Source organism: Artemia franciscana, chromosome 10, assembly GCF_032884065.1.
Source record: "Artemia franciscana chromosome 10, ASM3288406v1, whole genome shotgun sequence".
Classification (NCBI taxonomy): domain Eukaryota; kingdom Metazoa; phylum Arthropoda; class Branchiopoda; order Anostraca; family Artemiidae; genus Artemia; species Artemia franciscana.
This window is the reverse complement of record NC_088872.1, coordinates 35,145,023-35,169,269: the sequence shown is the minus strand read 5'-3', so window position 1 is coordinate 35,169,269 and position 24,247 is coordinate 35,145,023. Positions and strand designations below refer to the sequence as shown.

Sequence of the window (24,247 nt, the reverse complement as noted above, 5' to 3'; positions counted from 1 at the left end):
ATAATGAGAGAAAGGTTGAGATGGCTAGGGAACATTCTTCGGATGAAGGATGGCAGATTGCCAAAGATTGTCCTTTTCGGCCAGCCGTCTAGAGCTAAGCAAAAAGTAGGTCTTCGGAGGTTGAGGTGGGAGGATGTCATAAACAAAGATTTAAAGGAAATGGGAGCTTCCTGGGAGGGTGTACAGAGGGAGGCTTAGACAGAGAAAGTACAAAGAGTTGGACAGAGAGTACAGAAAGAGGGAGAGGGGATTGCTTGGTTCTGTGGTGAGTTGTTAGCAGTATTAATTATTACAAATATTTTAATAAAAAATTCTAGATTATTGCAAACATCATTGCCGGCCCGGACGTGTTACGGTTTCAGCCAATTTTTCATGTGGAGATGTTCCTGTGGAATTACCCAGGGGTTATTTTCCGCGTGCTCTGATTTCTACGAAATAATTTCCATGGAAGGGGGTATTTCTGGAGTTATCAAAAAATTGATTAGAGATTAAAGTCTTATTCAAATGAAAGAATGCCAAGGAGAATTTTTCAGGCTGAATCGTCCGCAAGCAATTTTACAGGGAGGGGGATTTTCAGCGAGGATTGAACTTTTTGGAGGGAATTTGACAGGGGGAAGGTTAATTTTGCGTTGGATGAAATGTCAACAAAGGAGTTTTCCGTGAGGGGTAGAGTTGCCCCCATCTAGTACCATGCTCTTTACGCTAAAGTTTGACTGTTCGTCTCAATTTTTCAAGAGCGTTTACTGAAACATAAGGGCTGTTTAATTAGAATAAGAAGCTTTTCTGAAAGTGCTTTTTTGAGACAGCTTTAGCGTAAAGAGCAAGGTAAAAAGGAGGGGGCAACCCTTCATGTACGGAATAAATCTTCCAAATTTAATATGCACAGTTTGCTTTAATGCTTCATGTACGGTGAGCCGAATTTGAACCTGCATTAATTGAAAAACGCAAAAAAATTAGATAAAAACAAGGTTTTTTTTACTGAAAGTAAAGAATGACATCAAAACTTAAATATAAAGAACGAACAGAAATTATTCCGTATATAAAAGGGCAGTCCCCTCCTCAATGCCTCGCTCTTCACGGTAAAGTTATCATTGTTTTAAAAAGTAGAGTTGTGACAAAAAATCAAACTATAGTGCAATTAGCGAGGCATGGAGGAGGGAATAACCTCTTTCATACACGGAATATTTTCTGTTCGTTTTAAGTTTTAGTGTTGTCCCTTAATTTCAGCTAAAAAAGCTTGATTTTTGTATATTTAGTTCAAAAAAGAAAAGTGTATTGCCTATTGCTTACACTTAGAATCTGTTATTGGGAAGTAAACAAACATCTTTCGGAGAGGCGAATTTTCTCTGGGGGAATTTTCAATGGTGGGATGCCCCCTCTTAAATACATCCCTCCTTATGCTAAAGTATGACTTTGTAACCCAATCCTTTACGAACAAGAGGTGATGCACAAGGATCGTTAAATTAGAATAAGAAGCTTTTGAAAATTCTAAAAAACGTTAGCGTGAAGAGCGAGGTATTGTGGAGATGGTATCATCCTCATATACGTAATAATTTCTGTTCGTTTAAGTTTTAATCCTGATCCTTACTTTCAGTTGAAAAAACATGTTTTTTTTTGTTTAATCACTGTAAGATATAAACAATTCTCAGGGGAAACCATTGAAATGCTGCTGATTTTCAATAGCCGAAAATAGCCAGTAGTTTATTTTTCTTTATCTGGAGGCTGAGCCCGTGTAATCTCAAATCTAGATTTTTGTGGTAAGCATTTATGTCATCGAAGCTTGTTTTTATATTACTCAATGTTTTTAAAAACATTGTGCAAAATACTCTTTAATTACAATTGTTATTATTGAACTTCGGCAAAACGAAGAGTTAATTAATTTTAGCAAAAATAAGATCGAGATATCGAAATCGATATAACGAATAAATAAAGTTAAAACATCGATATATCGTTTAATCAAATTGTTGGTCAACACTTCAGATTTGAAGGGAAACATATGATCGTATCTAATAACGTATCTAATAACGTATCTAATAACATATACTCATCTAATAACGGACTTGAAGCAAAACAGTGGTACGCTTTGGTTGCATGAGCTAATTGCCCATAGCCAGTTAGATTACCTCTGCCAACACCTTGTCAACGTAGCGTTAATCAACAAGTGTGCAAATGATGTAAAAAAATTTCCAGAAGTTCTGACTGTAACTGAGTTTCTACCCGAGTAAATAAAAATAGACTGTCCGCCCAAGACATAATGTGCGCCCAAGTTTTCAAACTGTTTAAAATATACAAGGCATGGCTCTAAAAATCAAATTGAAACTTTTTGGGACTATTGGGGGGATGTCAAGTGAGCATAAATTTTGAAATTTGGGGAAGGAGCAAAGGTAAATCGAAAGACTGCGTATCCAGGATGCATAAAAACGACATATCTGCAATATCTGAAAAAGGGCTCTGAAACAGAGTCAAAACTTACAGGCACTGTTACTGGTTCAGATTCTGTGTTGGAACTTCAGATTCTGTGTTGGGGGAGGAGGTAAAAAGTTTTTTCTCTGATCCGATAAAGTGTTTTGCATTATAAACTCCAAGGGAATCATAATCCGCAAACAGTTGAACAGATAGATATATCAAAATAAACTGTGCGTTACGTTGTTACTAAAAGAGCTAAAGGGTGGACAGGGCAAGTGGACTTTGAATTATGATTGGGGGAAAACGCCAGAGCTAAAGGAAAAAACACTATCAGAATTTCATATCTGCAATATCTCAGAAGTGGCTAGGCATAGAGTAGAATCTTTCAAATGGTGTTGGAGAAGAAAAGAGGAGATACAATGAGGCCTCGAATTTTGTTTTAAGGGATGATGGGATGAAAAGTTTTTGTCACTAATCAGCTTGAATATTTCTGGACCGTAAACCGATATAGGACTTACAGTAAATTCATGGTAGTGAGGTAAATCAAGAAACAAAACATGTTGTTAGTTAATCAAAACGCTGTATCTGAGGAATTTTTGTAACGGACTGGTAAAACGAATCAGAATTTTTGAAGGAATACCTAGTAGCCAAGGAGACCTAGAATTGAATCTTGTATTTGGAGGGGGGTTAAGCAAAATGAATCATTTATCCACGATGTGGGGATCGAGTGGAATGTTGGGGGGATATTGGTAAGGAGGTAGGATGGAATTCATGTTTTGTTCACAGAAGTTGAGACTTTATATTTCTGGTTCGTCAAACAACTTTGAACTTTGAACCTAATAACTGAGAATAGTGAGCTGAATCAAAAGGCAGTGTGTGCACTTACAAAGAGGCTATTAGAGACAGTACAGGCTATCACAATATTGTCCGTGATATCTCAGGAACGACTTGTGGGATTGATCCTCTGAATCTTTGTTAGAAAAGTTAAGAAAAAATGAATTGTTGAATATAAAGTCTTTGATTAATTTCCTAGAATATTTAAATCACTTTCTATAGAAAATTAAGCCTTTTTGGAATGCACTTAGTGGAAAATTGCACTGAAAAAAGTTGACATCCACAAAAGCTGACATTGAGCTGACAATGAGTAACAAAACCCAGAATTGTTGACAAAAAATATTCAGTGTGAACTAAAAAACATATTACTATGAAAAATACTAATTTTGTTTTTGCTTGAAGCCAATTATACGATAATCACAAGAAATTGTTGCTCTGTGAACCCTGGATACGGCTGATGAACAGCAAAGGAATTTTTAAGGGAAAGGCGAAGTTGCCAAACCATATGCTAAATAGAATTACACGAGAAGATTTGAATCATGGAAATAAAAAACAAATAAGAAATTATAAATTGGAGCTACTGAAACACTACTTCTACTACCATTACTACCAACAACTCACCGCAGCACCAAACCGCCTGAGGCCAAAACAGCTACGTATACTCATCCTCCATCCCAATATATTGAAAGCCTCCCTCTTCACTCCCTCTTAGGAAGTTTCTGCTTCCTTTAAATCTTTCGTAATCACATACTCCCACCCTAATGACGACTTACTTTCCGTTTATTCCTTGACTGTTGGCCGAAAAGGACAATCTTTGGCAATCTGTCATCCTTTATCTGCAGAACAGGCCCAAGGCATCTCAACCTTTCTCTCGTTATAGCCCTAGAAAATGGTATTGAACCGTGCTTTTCGTAGAGCCTACTGTTTGAAATACTTTCATTCAGCGGAGTACCCAGAACAATCCCTAAGCAATTTCTCTGGAAAACATCTAGAAAATCTCTATCCGCTTTTCGAAGCACCCATGCTTCAGAACCACTGTGGTAAAAGATGTAAGTGGTAAAAGATATTTTACCACTGTCATTACTTTAGCTTCCAATATTCTAATCTTAGTTTGCAGACTTATCTTTCTATTCTTCCAGACTTTTTTAGGCATCACAATCTTTTTAATTTTCCTCTATATCTTCTTCTGCATCTCTATTTCGGTTTAGCACATTCTCAAAATCTTCTGCCCATCTCTCTTTTACTCTTTCCTTATCAAACAGTTCACGTTGACGAACTGTAAGTAAGGAACGATGCGGCTCAATAGTAACCAACACTCTAAAAAACGGCATTTTGATATTAATAGATATATCAAAAGAATGTTATTCTTATGCTGGTTTCAAATATGTAAGTTTTATTAGGTTTAGTCTTACCCATCAAACGTTGTGAGCCTGTGAAAATTTGCTTTATTTTTGAAAAAATTGGAAATACCCCCTAAAACTCAAAGAGTCTTAATGAAAATCATATCATCAGATTCAGCGTATCAGAATACCCTATTGTAGAAGTTTCAAGCTTCTACCTGCAAAAATGTGGAATTTTGTATTTTTTGTCAGAAGAAAGATCACGGATGCGTGTTTATTTTTTTTCCAGGTGTGATTGTGTCGACTCAGTGGTCGTAGAATATCAAGAGAGAGCTCATTCGAACGGAAAATAAAAGCTCTAGTACCCTTTTAAATGATCCAAAAATTAGAAGGCGACTAGAATTTTTAGAATTTGCCAGAATTTCTATACAAATTCCTTTTTATATTTCTTGCTTTCTCTTTTCCGTCTTAATTTTACGTGTGGAGTTGGTAAGGGTAATTGTACTGGATAAATTTTCACCAGGATTAAATTGTCTAGAAGATATATCCGTGAGAAGGATATTTCTCCGCGGAGGCGGGACCAGATTTCGTGGGATTATTAAAAAAAAAAGATCATAAATTAAATAAAAACATTTTTTTCAACTGAAAAAAAGGAGCAGCATTAAAACTTAAAACGAACTGAAATTGTTACGTATATGAAGGGGTCACCTCCTCCTTACCACCTTGGTCTTCACGTTAAAGTTTGAATTTTGTCCCAGTTCTTTAAGACCGACTCCTGAAACACAAGGGTCGTTTAATTGGAACAATACGAAAATTTTTTCAAAAGTAAAAAAAAACTTTAGCGTAAAGAGCGAGGTGTTGAGGAAGAGGCAACTTCCTTCACATACACACTAATTTCTGTTTGTTTTAAGCTTTCATGTTTCTCCTTACTTCAAGTTGAACAAACCTGTTTCTTTTTTTATTTAATTACTCCATATAAGCAATGCACAATGGACTCTTAAAAACTGAATTTGTATTTCAATTCAATTAATTTTTTTTATTTCTTAGAAACCTCGGAAGAAACGAAAAACCGACCTGTGACAAAGCTTCTAACAACTATGTTTTCTATTGTCCTTTATAATTATTGGGAATATTAATTTTTTTGAAGTTTCTGAGTAATTAATAAGGATGTCGTTTTAATAAACCAGCTTTTTTTTAGTCGATAACATCACCCTTCCCCCTTCATTCGCTTTTTGATTAGTACAAAGAAACTCAAATTAGTTTATTATTGGTATAATTACTATTTGAAAATGACTTGAGTCATTAAGAGCAGAGCTGTCTAAAATTTTCCTTAACATTTTGTTTTTGTATTTCCCAGGTGTGCCCACAATTATGGGAATAACAAGCTGGGGATTTGGATGTGGTAGACCTAACAAGCCTGGTGTTTACACAAAGATTACCCATTACTTAGATTGGATTACTTCGAAGTTGAAAAAGACGAAAAATGTATGACCGTTTTTGTTTTTATACAAGTTTTAAAAAAATACCTTTCTTTTTTACATTCGAATAGATAGTAAATTTATAAAGGACGTGTATGTCGTTTTTTCTTTTCGGGGATTTTGGGACTCGAGTTCGTCTTTTCGTATGATTAGCATTAAAAAGAAACTTTCTGAAAACGTTATTCAAAGAAAAGTATAGAGTTATATTAAAACTTAAGATGCGCAAAAACAAAGTCCTATACTGATTCAAGATTAAAACGATGAGAATTTACTGTCAAAGTATAGTTGAAACCCTAAACGAATAGAATTTAAGATTAAAAACCAGATCACTTATAAGAGTAACATATACTGATATAGATGAATAATTAAGCTCTAAAACGAGTGAAAATAAAATGAATGCTCATAGCAAACTTAAAACGAACAAAACTTATTACAAATAGGATTTTAGCTATTGTCCCATTAAATATAAACTCTGTAACCGCTGTTGTGCCATTTAAGTTTTATTGAAAATTGAACGTATTTTTAACAGTGCACTTTCATTTTTCAAAACATTGACGGAGCATAAATAAAATCACTATAATGATCCAAATGATTGGAAAGAACTGATCAAAATGAGCTGAATGTTTAATATATAGTGAGAGAGAAAGATGGGATAATTAATATAAATAGACAAAACAAAACAAGCAAATGGCCCGAAGTAAAGCTTGTTTGGGCATACAGCCCCAGTACAGATACAAATAAAAACAATACAAAAAAGGAGAGGTCTAATGAAAAAAGAAAAGAAAAGAAAAAAGAGAAAGAAAAGGAAAAGAGAAAAAAAAATATTTAATTACCCTGCATTTCGAACGATATAGGATTGCACTCCAAGTAAGACAAAAAAAAAGAAGAAAGAAACTAAACCACTTGACCAGTATCGCCTAAAACAAAACCAGTGTCGCCTAACAGGCGACACTGGTCGGCAACTGGTCCTAACAGGAAACTACAGATACAAATAAAAACAATACGAAAAAGAAGAGGTCTAATGAAAAAAGAAAAGAAAAGAAAAAAGAGAAAGAAAAGGAAAAGAGAAAAAAAATATTTAATTACCCTGCATTTCGAACGATATGGGATTGCACTTCAAGTAAGACAAAAAAAAGAAGAAAGAAACTAAAACCACTTGACCAGTATCGCCTAAAACAAAACCAGTGTCGCCTAACAGGCGACACTGGTCGTCAACTGGTCCTAACAGGCGACTACAGATACAAATAAAAACAATACGAAAAAGGAGAAGTCTAATGAAAAAAGAAAAGAAAAGAAAAAAGAGAAAGAAAAGGAAAAGAGAAAAAAATATTTAATTACCCTGCATTTCGAACGATATGGGATTGCACTTCAAGTAAGACAAAAAAAAAGAAGAAAGAAACTAAAACCACTTGACCAGTATCGCCTAAAACAAAACCAGTGTCGCCTAAAACAAAACAGTGATATTAATTCCTGTAAATCTGAGCAATTCAAGATTCAAGATTTAATTTAACAGTAATGTTTTATTTTTTAACGTTACAATTATAGAAACTGTGTTTAAAATATATCTTTTTAAGTAAAACAGAAATTCCACAATACAATTTTGAAGCATAACAGTTAGCGGGGAGGGGCAGTAGCCAAATGTCTGTCAATCTTAATTTTTGTTTGTTTCAAGTTTGATTTGAGTGTCCATTGTCATTTTTACTCATTTTATCACTTAATTATTAATCTATATCAGTACGTTTTACCTTTATTTTTGATAGGATTATTTTTATTAATTTCTCTATGTTTTAGGTTAAAATCATTATTTAATAGTAATTTCTGGCTAGTTTAAGTTGAATTGTTGCAGCTCTATATTTGGCTCGTCATAAGTCTTAATGTAACTCTTTACTTTTCTTTAAAACAATTTTTTGGAAAGTTTTTTTTTCTTTAAGTCAATTTCTTTCTGTTTTGATCGCCACAGTTTGATTTTTGATTGATACAATGAATATATATTTCAATTTTTCAGGCTTTTAGCTGAAGAATTAGAATATGGGACTCTAATTTATATTCTTTAGTGGCATAAGACTACGTGAGAGTTTTGTCTAATTGCTTTTAATTCAATTGTTGTATTAATACCTTTCAATTTGAATTCAAGGCTGGGAAGGGTTCTTGAACTAACGTTTTGATTCAACAGCAAATTTATAGCTAATATGTTCGATAGAATTCTCCTTGAGGTATTTTATAAAGATTATATATGACTTGAAATGGAATAAGAGGGAAAATATACAGCGAAAGAATCACTCAGTCCTCTAAATTTCTGATTCTTTAAGCTCTTTTGATAATGACATTGAAGCGAATGTCTTCTAAGTGTAGCACGAATAGGATGTCATTCGGACAACCAACATGCCCGTAATGTTTAAATATTGAGATCAATTTCCTGAAAGTTCTGACTTAATACCCTAGCTGTTCTTGAAATATTTCTCAGACGCGCTTTTTGCAACCTGGATGCAAATGATTCATAGTAATCCCAGATATCGCAAGCAGCATTTTGAAAACGTAGATGCAAACAATATCTTTTGATTAGTTCAATTTTACCCTAAATATTCCTTCAAAGTTTCAACTAAATACCATTAGTAGTTCCCGAGATATTTCAGATGGGCCATTTTGACAATTCGGTTACACATAGTATCTTCCGATTAAGTTGGAAATCCTCATTTGCATTCTCTAAAAGTCTCCACTTAAAATCTTTAAATGCTCGTTAGATATAACAGACATCCTTTAGTTCAACATCCCAATTGATATTTCTAAATGTTTTAGCTTAATAATCTTAGCCTTTCCTGAGATACTGTAAATATGTTTTTCGAACCAACTTGATATTTTGAGAGTGTCTCTAAGGTTAACATCACCTTCGACATTCTCTGGAAGCTTCAACTTAATAACCCTATTTTTTCTTCAGATATTGAAGATTTGTTATTTTCATAAATTGGATGCATATAGTGTGTTTTGATTTAGTTCAACAACCCCATTAGCAGTCACTGAAAACTTCTGGTTAATACCCGCTGCCGCTCTTGAGTTCAATAGAGTTACATACCGATACGCCCTTTTAACAACTTAGACGAACTTAGTTTCTTTAGATTTAGCGAAATAACCCCCTCAACATTCTCTGAAAATCTCAATTTAATACCCCCAAGAGCTACTGAGATATCCCAAATACGCCAAAATATCTGGAAGCAGAGGGTGTCCAATGATTTAATTCCAAATCTACCCTCAATATTCCCTGAAATGTTTAATTTAAGAACTTTAGTCATTCTAGTAGATTTCCTATTAATGCTTCTAACCGTTTCGGCTATGCCAATACGAGCCGTTATGGCAATATCAAGATACTAGGCCAAATACGAGCTGTTTCGGTATTTTATCTTGATTGAAGAATTAGATTTTACACTGTTTTGAGATACACTTGCCCAATACTTCTGTTTCCCGAGAGAATTGAACTTTGATATGCTTTTTTAGACAGCCAACCAGCTTTTAGAAATAGTATGTTAAATTCTTGGAAATAGGATAGTGTGGGTTTTTTTTCTTCTCCAATGGAGTCGTCTTTGATATTAGGGGCTGAGAGTAGAAGCTTTGAGCTGGTCATTAGATGATTTTCTTTTAGTCTCTTTAGAGCCCTATTTCGGGAAGACTATTTCCTCAAATAATATATTTATATCCGACTCCTCTTAGGGCCTTAGGTTTTCATCGTCCCTGATTTAGGCATTTAGATTGTCCTGATCACACGATCTAACAATTTAAAATTTTCACTCTGTTCGACTGGAACATTTGGGTTTTTGGTATATTCCATTTTAAGACATTTAAAGTAGTGTTGGGTCCATACGGGCGGAGGACACAATCTCTCAGGTTATTTGAACCTCATCTACATAAACCGGGAGAAACATAATATGTATAAGCAGTTTACCTAGCAGCCAGATCTGGTCATGAACATTCCCGATCAACCAAATTGCCTATACTACTGAGAATTCATCGCGTTTGCATAATTCCATGACAACCTCATTTGCATACTTACATGGGACCCTAACAACCAGCCGTAGCAACCAGTTCCAATATAAGGCTGGACTTTAAATGTATTTTATACTAGTAAGAAAGAAGAATCACAAGAGAAAACAGTTTGAATATATGTTTTTCATCAAGTTTTTATTTGAAAAAGCGTGCTAGCAAAAATGAGTGGTTTGTTTACACTATCGGAAGTTGATAGTGGAACTGAAAGCAAGGATACAAGGACAAGAGCACCAAAAGTAGCAGAAAAAATTACAAGAGGATATCAAACAAGCCTTGAATGGGATGAGATGTCTGCGAGATATGTGATGTCATGGAGCAAATTCAAATTGGAGGAACAGTTATATTTTGCAGCAAAACGTAATATAACGCATATGCGTAGACTTCAAGGTGCTTTAAATGCAAAAGTGAAATATATTAAGGATAATAACTTGAATCTAAGGATAATATTGATAATAATTGGATAATATTACGTATGTGGAAAATGAGTGGTATATATGTTATTGTAATTATTAAATAAAGATGTTTTTAATTCGAAAATGTTTTTCTTATTGTTAGATTTTTTAGTAGGTTACCGCTTGTCTCTCTAGGGATGTACCAAAGTAAAAAGAATCTTTGAATTAGTTAGTTAGTCTGTAAACAGCTGTAAGGGAGTCATGATTAAAAAATGGATGGAATTATTTATCATGAAATCATGCAGAATCTTGTCACTTCGGAAAAATATCAGAATCTTAATGATCAATTAAAAAAGTTATCAGTGCAAAAGAAAATACTCTTTCAAAGAAAGCTTGACAATATCATGAAAGATGAATATCCAGCTTTGAACTACTGTATGAAGCTTATGGGTCGTGGCCCAAACGCATTTATTCAATTTATTGACATACCAATCGAAACAAAACAAAATATTATTGTGGATTCGCGTTTGAACACTAGTTTAGAAATTCAATGATGATTTAAGACATTATCCAAATGACATTCAGTCTGTATTTTTTCATGAGAACAACAAATGTTTCGACAATTTAGAAAACACTGTCCAAACAGATTTAATTCTGTGGCGTCATTTGATTGATCCTTCTCTTTTTCTAGAAGTAGAAAAGAACACTCTCTATCAATCGCACGACAATTTCTTTTTGGCAGTGAGAGAGTCAACCGTGAAAAAATGTTCTATACATATACTCTATGTATGTATGCATTGGGTAGAGGGTCATCCTGTGAGAATTGGAAAATTGTTGACAAGTATGGTGAAAAGTGTAGATTATGCAATCCATGTAAATTGCATAGAGAATGTGCCGTACAAATTAAAGACTATAATTCCTGTATTGATGAGATTTGCAAATCTCACACCAGAGGATTTCTATGCTCTAATTGTTCACAGAAGACGTTTTATTTTAAATTTTTAATCTTTTCCTTTGTTATTGCTTCTTACTAAGGCACCTGCACTGGAACGATGTTGCTTTGTCTGCTATATAAATACTTCTGGCAATTGAACATTGCCCCCCATTAAATTTAGACAAACTTCAGATATAATATCAATGAATTCTTTCGCAATGTTTTGTTTGAGTATAGATTTCCTAAGTGCTGGTTTTGGACTGCGTAGGACGGAAAATAAATGTCTATTTTCATATAGTTTCTTCAGAGTCATGATGGGAACTAATAACCATTTTTCCTCTTCCCTGGAAGACATACGGTTATTTTATTATCAAAAATATCTCTGACTACGCGCAAATCCTTTTGTGTATTCTGATTGAGATCTAATAGAATGAAACCAAATGGTTTATTTATTGCCTGACTGTATGCTGAAAGCAGAAATTTTGGAGCATTGGGATATTTTTGTTTATTGAGAGTTATTAGAGAACATGAAGTATGAACAACCCTGTACATGATATAGTTGGTACAATTCAAAGCAAGTGTTCTCATACATTAGCTCTGATGAAAGATGTTGTGAAGGACAAGAGTTACGAAAATTTTTTCATGATGCGAGTGGACAGTAAGCAATTGTAGCATCTCCTGAGACTATTGTTATATGGATTCAGCTACATTTTCAATAGTCAACCAAGATTTTGGTTCTATAATGTTGAGCACGTCAAGTCCCAGTATGAATTTTGTGTCTGGTGCAATAGCCTATATTTCATCATAGGACTCCTACCAAAAACTGTAACAATAGTAAATTTTTTCGGGTTTTCCGAACACGTCTGATTAGGATATTTAAATATTTTTGTTAAAAGTTTCGTTTTGCCCGAAATTGATAGACCACAAAACAAAAATCTGAACGGCGTTTTAATTGATTTATATTGTTGTCGAAGTCTTCAGCAGCTGCAATAAAACTAATTGTACAATATAGTTGTCTAATGAAGAAAAACTAATTTCCATATCAATTCTACAATAGTGTTCAAGAAAAAAAGATTAGAATAATACATGTTTTCATTTATTTTACAATAAATACACAACATTTTTAATCAACACTTGCAAAAAATCGAGGTTTAAAAACAATTAGAAAAGGATCCCACCTCCCCACCCCCGGAAGGTCGCAATGGCCGCATAGAAATCCCTCCGTGGGGACCGGGATGCATGTAATCTAAAAAAGCTTTTTATTTAAAAAATATAAAAAAATGTATTAAAAACATAACAATAATAACTCTGCCTTGCGCACACGGAACATAGTGTCAAAAAATCTCTGTTTACCTTTCGCCTACTACTACTAATACTACTATTAAATTTAAAGGATTTCTTTCAGACCGAGACATTATCTATATTGTACACGCGGATCTCGATTTGAAGTGAGGTAGTGCCCATGGGATAGTGCCTTTACACCACCCTCGCATACATAGACTTTATCCGATATGGCTGAAATGGCGTCCTTCTACTCTATCTGTTTAGTTTAAAATTTAAAAGAATAAATTGCCATGACTTTCGCTCTTAGAACTAAACTACTTTCTGCACAGTTTCTATAAACACTCGTATCAAAATTATCTTTCACATATAGTGCAGGCACCTCCTTGCAGACTTTTTGATATCCTTATTTTGAGTTTGCACACAGTATACCTTTAGACCTGCAAGCACACCATATCAAGTCGGATATCAAGTCGCTCCCTGTCTCAAATTTTAGATATACTAATTTTATTGGGGTCTGGCGCTTCCCTAGCTCTGGATAAATGGTCTCATTCCAATTGGCATAGTCCATTCAAGAGCTAATGGGCTTACCATTCTTATTTGATAATTGTCATATTTAATTTTTAATAGCAAAAACCGAGCAAAAACAAAGACGTTTTAAGTTGTCCAAAGACTTAAATTTTGTCGAAAATTTTTTGAGGAATAACCTTCCATTTGACATTTTTCTGAGGATTAAGGAAATGGCCGTTAGATCTTTCCACCATTATTTCCATTTGTCAAAGGTTCGTTGGGTCGACAAGTTCAATAGCCTTTTGTTTGAAAAGTTCCAGAATTCAGATACTTTTTATCCTCGTTTTTTCTGGGTCCTGCCACAAAGAATTTGTCGTCTAAAATTCTTAGTAGTCAACAAGAGGCAGTTTTGTCGAAGAATTTTAGATTCTGTTTTCCAACCACAATTTCTTATTCAAAAATAATTTCTAAGGTAGAGTCAGGAATTATGGCTTCTATTGATAAAGTCGAAGCTCCTCAATAACTTAGAGCTGAAATCGTAAGAAAACTTAAGACTTTTAACATGAAAAAAATTGATAATGATATAACAAAAAATGACATTAAAATACTTTCTGATTTGAAAAAGGATAAGACCCTTACTATCACCAGGGCAGATAAAGGCAATACTATTGTAATTATGGACACCGATGATTATGATCTTAAAATGAATACAATCATTTCGGATACCACTTTTTACAAGAAATTGGATTTCGATCCTACGGATAAATATGTAAAATCGATTAGAAAGGAATTGGAGTCCCTGAAAAATAATTTACACATTACCCCGCAATTTTATAATAAATTTTATCCAAGAGGTTGTTCCGCACCAAAGATCTATGGTCTACCCAAAATTCATAAGACGGGAGTCCCCCTCTGTCCCATTGTATCAACTTTTTCATCACCAGTGGCAAAATTAGGAAAGTGGTTGTCGGTGGCATTGCGTCCACTCTTAGGAACACAAAAATTATATATGCAAAATTCCACTGATCTTACTAATAAGTTAAAAAATTTCACACTGGAGAAGAATTCAATTCTCTGTAGTTTTGATATAGTGTCCATGTATTCAAATTATAACGTGAAAAAGTGCGAGGATATATTAAGGATGAAATTACAAAAGCACTTTGATGTGATACAAGATGTGACCATGGCGAGTTTGGAGATTGAAGTCATTATGAAGTTGGTTATTCTTGCAAATGAACATTCTCTTTATTTTGGTTTTAGAGGTGAATTTTATAAACAGGTGTTTGGTTCGGCTATGGGGGCATCTCTCTCCCCTTTGTTGGCAAATGTCTTCATGGAATCTATTGAAACATCCGCCATACACAGTTTTAGGCTCTCTCCTTGTTTCTGGGGCAGATTCATGGATGATGTGGTCTGCACTTGGAAACACGGTTTAGAGTCCTTAGGCCTTTTCCATATACATTTAAATAGTTTTGACAAAAACGTAAAATTTACAGTGGAGCTTGAAGAAAGTGATAAACTACCTTTTCTGGATATCTTATTGATCAAAAGTGAGTTCCATTTACTTTTTTCTGTTTATAGAAAGCCTACCCACAGTGATAGGTATTTGAACTTTCACTCTTGCCACCCTATTTCAGTGAAACGAGGGGTTGTGATTGCACTGGTGGATAGAGCTTTCAGAATTTGTTCCCGGGAGTTTTTAGTTTCTGAATTGTTATATTTGAGGAATGTTTTATTTTGTAATAGCTACCCGATTAAATTCATTGATAAAATAATAAAAAAAATAGACGCATTAAACACAACAGTAGGGTAATTGGGGTTTCACAGTGCACAGAATTAAACTTACCGAAACGTTTCATTTCTTTACCTTATGTACCTACTTTGGGGGAGATACTTAAAAGAATTTTGGGTAAACATAACATTGATACTTCTTTCCAATCAGTGAGACCATCAGGTAGTTTTCTTAATTCTGGGAAGGATTTAACCCGGGGATATTTTGTTAGTGGAGTTTGTAAAATTACTTGTTCCTGTGGAAAGTCTTATATTGGTAGAACTCACCAACAATTTACTGAAAGATTTATTGAGCATCGCAACTCAATAGAAAAAACCCTACAACTAAGAAAGCCTCTCGAAACTTTTGTTTCGGCTCTAGCTGAACACACATTCTTTTATCCTGAACATTATATACAATTTGATAGGGCTACAGCTATTTCTAATGATAGATGTTTTTCTCAGTGGGCGAGGGAGGCTATAGAAATTAAAAAACATATATTTTCTAATATTTCAATAAACAGAGACACGGGGAATTTAAATATTTACCCAATTTATGATATTCTTTTAAAAAATGAACCAATAGTCGATGGGGGAATTAAAATTTTACACAATCACCAGGGGACAAGATTACCCACAAGACCAAAAAGAGTTGCTTCAATGTTAGCTTACAAGAGGATTATTTTGCAACAGAATAATTAATTAAGTTTCAGTTTTCATAAATTTTTCCTCAGTTGCTGTTTGATTCTCATTGAAGTACCTCGCATAGCTGCTTCTCCCTACGTGGATAAGTAGCGACAATTGTATTTATTATATTTGGTGGTGGTTTTTATTTGTTTTTAGATTAGTTTTCTTTTAATTTTCTATCTTGTGCTGAAGACGACTTGTTTTATACAGGCGAAATATCTGCGTTGTTTTAGTCTTTTAATTCTACTGGCAGTCGTCTCGTTTTAAGTTTTCTTTTTGTAGAGTTTTATCTCTCTTGATTTTTTATTGAAAAAGACGAAAAACGTATAATCATTTTGTTTTTGTACAAGTTAAAAAAACACCTTTTTCTTTTACATTGGCATAGATGGTAAATTTATAAAGGATATATATGTTTTTTTCTTTTCAGGGATTTTGGGACTCCAGTTTGTCTTTTTGTATGATCAATACTAAAAAAGAACTTTCCGAATAAGTTATTCAAAGAAAAATATAGAGTTATAATAAAACTTGATGAGCAGAAATAAAGTCCTATAACGATTTAAGATTAAAACGACAAGGATTTACTGTGAAAGAATAGTTTAAACCATAAACGAACAGAAATTACGATCATTAATCACTTACAAGAGTAACAGATGCTGATATAGATGAATAATTGAGCCGTAAACGAGTAAAATAAAATGAATGCTCAAATCAAACTTGTAACGAACAAAAATTATTACAAATAGAATTTTAGCTATTGTCCCCTCAAACACAAACAGTGTAACAGCTATTGTGTCATTTAGGTTTTATTGAAATAGGTTTTATATTTTAGCTATTGTCTGCTCAAACACAAACATTGTAACAGCTATTGTGTCATTTCGGTTGTATTGAAAATGCTATATATTTTCAACAGTGCGCTTCGATTTTTCAAAACAGTAACGAGGCATAAAAATCACTATAATGATCCAAATGATTGGAAAGAACTGATGAAAATTAGCTGAATGTTTAATATATAGTGATATTAATATTTGTAAATCTGAGCAGTTCAAGATTCAAGATTTTATTTGACAGTAATGTTTTATTTTAATCTTACAATTATAAAACTTGTGTTTAAAATATATCTTTTTAAGTAAATCAGAAATTCCAGGATAAAATTTTGAAGCTTTACGGTTAGCAGGGAGGGGCATTAGCTCTTCAGTTCTCTGATACATTGAATGTGATGGTGTGATTTTCGCTAAGATTCTATAGCTTTTAGGGTGTGTTTCATCCTTTTTTTTTTAATTGGACAAATATTCTCCGGTTCGTAACCTTTGGTGCGTAAGAGTAAACTTCCTGAAACCCATATATTTGAAATCAACATAAAAAGCTAATTCTTTTGATATATCTATTGGTATCAAATTTCCGCTTTTTAGACTTTCTATTACTATTGAGCCGGGTCGTTCCTTACTTAAAGTTCGTTACCACAAACCGTTTGATAATACGCCTATGGCTTCTATGAATGCAAAAAGTCTGTCGTAGACAAAATTTTGTTCTATCTATTAAATCCAGAGAAAGAGAAGACCTGAGTCACACACGACTTAGAAAAGATTCAGAATAGATTCAAGAACACGCCCAAAGAGATAAAGAGTAAATAATACGTATATTTAAAGGGGATTTCTGCCCCATAATTACGTGACCGACATGCATAACTTTGATACGGATCCTGGATCGCCTTGATTTATCGTATTTAAATTCGGGAACCGTGCTTTAACAACAAGGCAACAAAAATGTGCCGTGAAATATGAAATAATAAATAAATACTTTTAAGATTGAACCTCGCAATAGATTGTTGTGGATTCTATTAGCAAAAGACTTGTTTTAATTGAAAAAACTTTTTTAAATAACTTTTTTCACCACTCAAAAAAACCAAAAGAATCAAAAAGAAACCAAATCAATGTAATTGTAACTACTGATTTGGGGCCCCTCCTAAAATCAGAAGGAGGAAATAGCCCCAGTCAGCCCCTCCCCAATGGACATCACATCTCGTAGCCTTTGATGGGTAACACTATACTTAGTGCAACTTATATGTTTGGAATTGGCAATCAGCCAATTTTTGAGTATATTTATTGATATGACAATTTGTTTCTTTTTTTAGAGTTTCGATTACTATTCAGCCGGGTTGCTTCTTACTTAAGTTCGTTAGCGCGAAATGTTTTATCCACTGGATAGCAACTTAGCGTCTTCCATTTTTAGAAAGTGCGGCCATCGGCTTTAAATGCAAAATGCAATTAATTGCATCGCCCTTGCTACTTGAAAATAAAAAACTCTTCGTTGCTGGAAGTTTAGTTCAAAAGGCGCTTCAGGTTTTTAACTATTAAAATGGATGGTCTCATCATTGAGTCCACCGGATAGCAGCATGACGTTTGAAATATTCACAAAGGGCTACCATCGCCTTGAACTGCGAAAACTGTTCCTTGCTACTTGAAACTAAAGTTTGTAAACTTTTTGAGCCTGTGATGTAAACTTTATATATATATATATATATATATATATATATATATATATATATATATATATATATATATATATATATATATATATATATATATATATATATATATATATATCTTTATATATAAAAATAAGTTGTCTCTGTGTGTGTGTCTGTCGAGTGACGTCATGTTTGTGTGTCGACTGACGTCATGAAGTTAGTTGTCGTCATTTTTGTTATGACGGTGACGTCATTAATGGTATTTAAGACATGCGTTCACGGAGAAATCTATTAATGTTTAACTGTAAAATGACTGATGAACTTACAATGGCAACAGCCGAGGAGGATGCTCAAAGAGTCTATGCCAAAAAACTTGCTGCTGATAGAGAAAGTAAGAAAAGAAAGCGTGCCGAGGAATCAAAAGAACAGCAAGAAAACAGGCTTGAGGCTGATAGAGAAAGAAAGAACAGAAAGCGTGCCGAGGAACTACCTTAGCAACGCGAAACCAGACTTGCTGCTAAAAGAGAAAGTGAATAAAGAAGGCGTGCCGAGGAACTACCAGAGCAACATGAAACCAGACTTGCTGCTGAAAGAGAAAGTGAAAAAAGAAGGCATGCCTAGGAACTACCAGAGCAACATGAAACCAGACTTTCTGCTAAAAGACAATGTGAAAAAAGAAGGCGTGCCGAGGAATCACAAGAACAGCAAGAAATCAGGCTTGCTGCTGATAGAGAAAGTAAGAAAAGAAAGCGTGCCGAGGAATCAGAGCAACCTGAAAGTTATTGCCTGGCATTCATGTACAGCCCAGTCGATGATTATAGCTTGAGTAGATGTGCTCAAATCGGGACTATGTCTAAAATTTGTCACTATTGCAAGGCCTTGAAATTCAATGGTGAAACAATGGGAATGTGTTGCGCCTCAGGAAAAGTTAAACTTCCTCTATTGGCTGGACCACCAGAGCCATTGAAGACTTTTCTTACTGGAACTACGTCAAAATCTAAGCCTTTTTTCTCTAACAAAGAAATGAATAAGAAATGCAGTGCAATACATTATTATTCCTATAGACTAATGATTCGGCAGGATGAAGAAAATTATATTTTAAAATGCCGTCAATTGTTTCACCAATACGTCGTTGATATGTATGCTAAAATTGAATCAGAACGTTTGCCATATATCCGCCTGAATCAGACCAAGCTCCGCTCTGAACAATACATTCATTTGCGAGATGCAGTTGTAAATGACGGTAATACCACAAAAGTTGGAAGATTAACAATTTTACCTTCGTCATATGCTGGCAGTCCCCGTCATATGCATGAATATGCTCAAGATGCTATTGCGTATGTTCGTCTCTATGGTCGTCCAGACTTATTTATTACATTTACTTGTAATCAATCTTGGGACGAGATACAGCAGCTTTTACTTCAAGGACAATCGACGGTTCATAGACATGACATTACTGCCCGTGTCTTCCGGCAAAAGTTGAAATCAATGATAAAATACATAGTAAAACTTGACGTGTTTGGGTCAGTGCGATTCTTTTGACACTGAAACCCTGAAAGATCCACGGAATTTGAAAATTCAGATGGATAATTAACCGCTTCATTTGGTTCCAAAACTATGTCGACTGAATTTTAAAGGACTGCCTGGTCTCGAATCTTGGTCAAAACAATATTGTTGATTTCGTGGACGTCTATATTTTTGGGTGCAAGAATCGCTCTTTCACTTAGCCATTTATTATTTTTATAATTGTTTAGAATATTCGGAAATACTTTTTCAATCAATTCATTTTTGGACGTCACTAAATTACAGAAATCAGCAGGTTGTTGTATACGTTCTGAAATTGAGTCTACTGGGAGCTTTCCGTTTCCTATTGCCAGCAATTGATCTGAAAATGTTTGACCAAAGTCATCGTTTTGCAATCGGACACGCATATTTGTAGTTAATGTTAATGTTTTTACGTGTGCCCATAAATTAGGATTTTTCAGGCAAGCATTCATTTCGTCTGCAGGGGTTGATCTAGGTATTATAGGAAATGTTTGCCTGAAATCTCCCGCAAGCAATATTAATGTGCTGCCAAAGGGTTTCGACTTCCCTCGCAAATCTTTCAAGCATTGATCCAGAGCCTCGAGCGATTTTTTGTGTGCCATTGTGCACTCATCCCAAATAATAAGTTTGCATTGCTGCAATACTTTACCCATCCCAGATGATTTGGAAATATTGCACGTGGGAGTTTCTGTAGAATGCAAATTCAGAGGCATTTTCAAAGCGGAATGAGCAGTTCTTCCACCAGGCAGCAATGTTGCGGCTATTCCAGAAGACGCAATTCCCAACGCTATATCATTTTTTTTATCGAATTGATGCCAGAATCAGTTTTATCACAAACGTTTTACCAATACCTCCTGGCGCATCCAAAAAGAAAATTTCTCCAACGTTGTTATCAACACAATGCATTATCGTATCATAAATGTCTTTTTGTTCCGACGTTAACTTGGAAATGTGATTTTGTAAATGAGACAATAGATCACTCGTACTGTAACTTTGTTCACAATCCAATTCTACACATGTCGAAATAGCAGCGATACGGTTAGGTGAAGGCATTCCCAAATCCTGAAGAGGTTTGTTTGCCATATGTGCGCACAAATCTTCTATAATAACTAAAGTGTAGTTATAAATTTCTGATGTAAAATCAAAAGTCATATCTGACGTCTCTAACTGTTTTCGATGGAGTATATCTTCGGACATTTCTAACTTATATTTTTCGCATAACTCTGTAGGAGCTGATGGAGAGCAAGTTGTTAAAATGATGCCAAACAATGCACGAATTTGACTTGGAGTTGACGTGTCGCACGGGTCATTGATGCAGTTATCCCAGTATTGGTCATTCTCCAATAAATTCAGAGCTTTGCAGGCACTACGGTAAGTGTCATGTATAGTACCGTTTACAGTTCTCAGATACTCAAAGGATGTCGGACCGGGTACATTCACCAGAAGCAGGCGTAGAAAGAAGCATTCATGTATATTGGGGTGAACGGTGTAGAGTCTTCCTATCGTGGTATCTTTGAAGATGGTAGGTTGGCTGTCGACTGACTTACCCTGTTTTTGACGTTCAAATACTTTATTTTTAGTATTCCACGTGTAATACGAAGGCACTTCAGTATACAGCAGTTTTTTTGCAAAAGAATCATAAATCTATCTATATTCATAGGTGGTACACAGGGACACAACTACAATGGCGCGTAACTAATATGGCGCGTAACGACTTACGCGCGCGGGGGGCTTGGGGGGCGCGAAGCGCCCCCACCAACTAGGTGTTGGGGTGGCGCGAAGTGCCACCCCAACAGCTAGTATATATATATATATATATATATATATATATATATATATATATATATATATATATATATATATATATATATATATATATATATATATATAGAGGGGTCGAAAGTAAAACAAAATCGTTAAAACTAGGTGCTCTTAAAGTCTACTTTTGTGCTATGGGGTCTTGAATATAGAAAAGGTTCCGTGAATTTGAACTAATTTGATATTCAAATGCTCAACACGATTTAAAAAACCTTAATTCCCAAGTAGAATGGGGCGCCTTTTGCTTTTAAATAAATTGGTAGAACCTTACGAAAAGGAAAGACGCCAAGTTGCTCAACATTCGATTTCTGGACGTAATGAAACTTGTAGAAACTAATCGGCACAAAGAGCAATTACAGCTGCCAAACAATCAGTTAAAGAGCGTGCCTTGTTTGAAACAGCAACTCGATTTTTTTTTACCTTGGTCAAACTTAAAAGTTTTCAAAAAGTTGAGCGCCCTGGTGGCTAGGGAGGTCTTCTCCAGGACTCTCCTCCCATTCCAGCTTAGTGTTTAGCACTCGTCAACAATAAATTTCGCTTTTACTCTTGCTTGAAAAATTTCTAAATTCACCTTTTTTTGTTTTGTTGGTCATCTTTTGGTCTCGTAAATCCGGCAAAAGGTGTAAAAATTAAAAAGGTTGGGTAGATACATTTTATTAAGAGCCCCCCAATTTATTTCTTACCGAAACACCCAGATATGTTATTTGTTCCCCTTTCACTTTCAGCCATCAGTTTTAGTTCATTGTTCATCGGAATTTTATTTTGCTGTTAATTATTCAAACAAGCTACGAATAGTTGCGAAGATTATTAAAAAAACAAAACAAAAAAGAAAATTATAAGGGTACCAGAAACAATTAAGTTTCTAGAAAAGGGCACCAGTAAAAATAAAATACTGCCAAAATAGATGCTAGGAAATGTAAGGCGAACAGTCGCTTTTCACATATGACGTCATATTTGAGTGATTCTGCTGCCTTATTCCCCGACATATATAAAAAAATCTCATCCGCTCTGAAGTTTAAATGTTTAGAATTTTCAAGTAAAATGTAAAAGACTGCAAATAATGTCTACTTGTTGCTCAAGGTGACAACTTATAGAATAGGTTGATCTTCACTTGTCGTCACAGCCTCAACGTCTGCAAGAATAAGAGCCAAGAGCTCATATGGCACTTGTGACGAGGTTGGAACCAAGTTAGACTTAGTACTGGAGTTATCGATTTCATCGTCCAAGCACGTCAAGATGCACCGAACTCGTCAAAGCACTAGAAATCCCTCCAACTCCCCCAAAAAGATCGGATCCAGTCCGCTCATGTCAATCACGTATCTATAACTTGTGCTTATGCTCGAACTCGTCAAAGCACTAGAAATCCCCCAGCTCCCCCAAAGAGAGCGGATCCGTTCTGGTTACGTCAATCATGTATCTGGAACTGGTGCTAATTCTTCCAATCAAGTTTTATCTCAATCTCTTCACTCCAAGCGTTTTCCAGGATTTCCAATTTCCAAGATTTCTATTTCTCCCTCCATCCCCCCATGTCCCTTCATCTGATCCGATCCGAACTGCTAATCTAGCATCTATGACATGAGATCTTTCTATATATCAAGTTTCAGTAAGATCCGATCTCCCAATCGTAAGATAAACATACCTCAATGTTCACGATTTCCCCTCTCTCCAGCCTCCCCCTAATCGTCTGGTAAAATTGGAGAAACGAATGTTATCAATTCAACTTGTGCAGGTCCCTGACACGCCTGCAAATTTTCATTGTCCTAGCCCGTCCAGAAGCACCAAACTCGCCAATGCCCTGGAAATCTCCCCTCCCCCAAATCCCCCAAAGAGAGTGGTACTAGTCTAGGTAATTTAATTGCGTATCTATAATTTGATTTTATTCTTCCTATCAAGTTTCACTTTAATGCTTTAAAATGCTTAGAGTGGAGACTCTAAGCATTTTTCAAGATTTGCGGTTTCCCCTTCCAACTACCTCCGATGTCACCAAACCCGGTTGGGATTTAAAATAAGAGCTTTTAGACACGAGGTTCTTCTAAATATAAAATTTCCTTAAGATCTGACCACCCGTTCGTAAGTTAAAATACCTTATTTTTTTTAATTTTTATGAGTTACCGAATTATACCCCTTCCCTCCCAACTCTCCGAGGAGAGAGGATCCAGTCCGGTTATTTCAACCATGTATCTAAGACTTGTGCTTATCAAACAGTTCGTGGTAACGAACTGTAGCAAGAAGCGACCCGGCTCAATAGTAACCAAAACTCTAAAAATGGAATTTTAATACCAATAGCTACATCAAAAGAATCAAATTTTAATGCTGATTTTAGAGCGATAATGCGAAAATCACACCATCAGATTCAGCGTATCAGAGAACCCTATTGTAGGAGTTCCAAGCTCCTATCTACAAAAATGTGGAATTTTGTATTTTTTGCCAGAAGGCAGATCACGGATGCGTGTTTATTTGTTTGTTAGTTTTTTTTGTTTTCTGTTTTTTCTTCCCACCAAGTTCCATCCAGATCTCTCCACTCTAAGGGTTTTCCAAGATTTCCAGTTTCCCCCTCCAACTCCCTCCAACAACACCAAATCCAGTCGGAATTTAAAATGAGAGCTCTGAGCTACGAATTCTTTATAAATCTAAAATACCATTAAAATCTGATGACCTATTTGTAAGTTAATTAGCCCCTCCCCTCTCAACTCCCCCAAAGAGAGCGGATCTATACTGGTTGTGTCAATCACGTATCTATGACTTGGTCT

The 24,247-nt window shown here is 35.0% G+C and overlaps 1 protein-coding gene across 1 annotated transcript in view; it reads left to right on the top strand.

Annotated features, from left to right (window-relative positions):
• LOC136032122 (neurotrypsin-like) overlaps positions 1-6,152 on the top strand; it is a 121,207-nt gene extending 115,055 nt beyond the window's left edge. The window contains exon 20 of the mRNA XM_065712288.1: positions 5,938-6,152. Coding sequence (XP_065568360.1) covers positions 5,938-6,071 — 134 coding nt within the window. The 3' untranslated portion in view covers positions 6,072-6,152. The remainder of the gene's footprint in view (positions 1-5,937) is intronic.
• Positions 6,153-24,247: the final 18,095 nt, after the last annotated feature.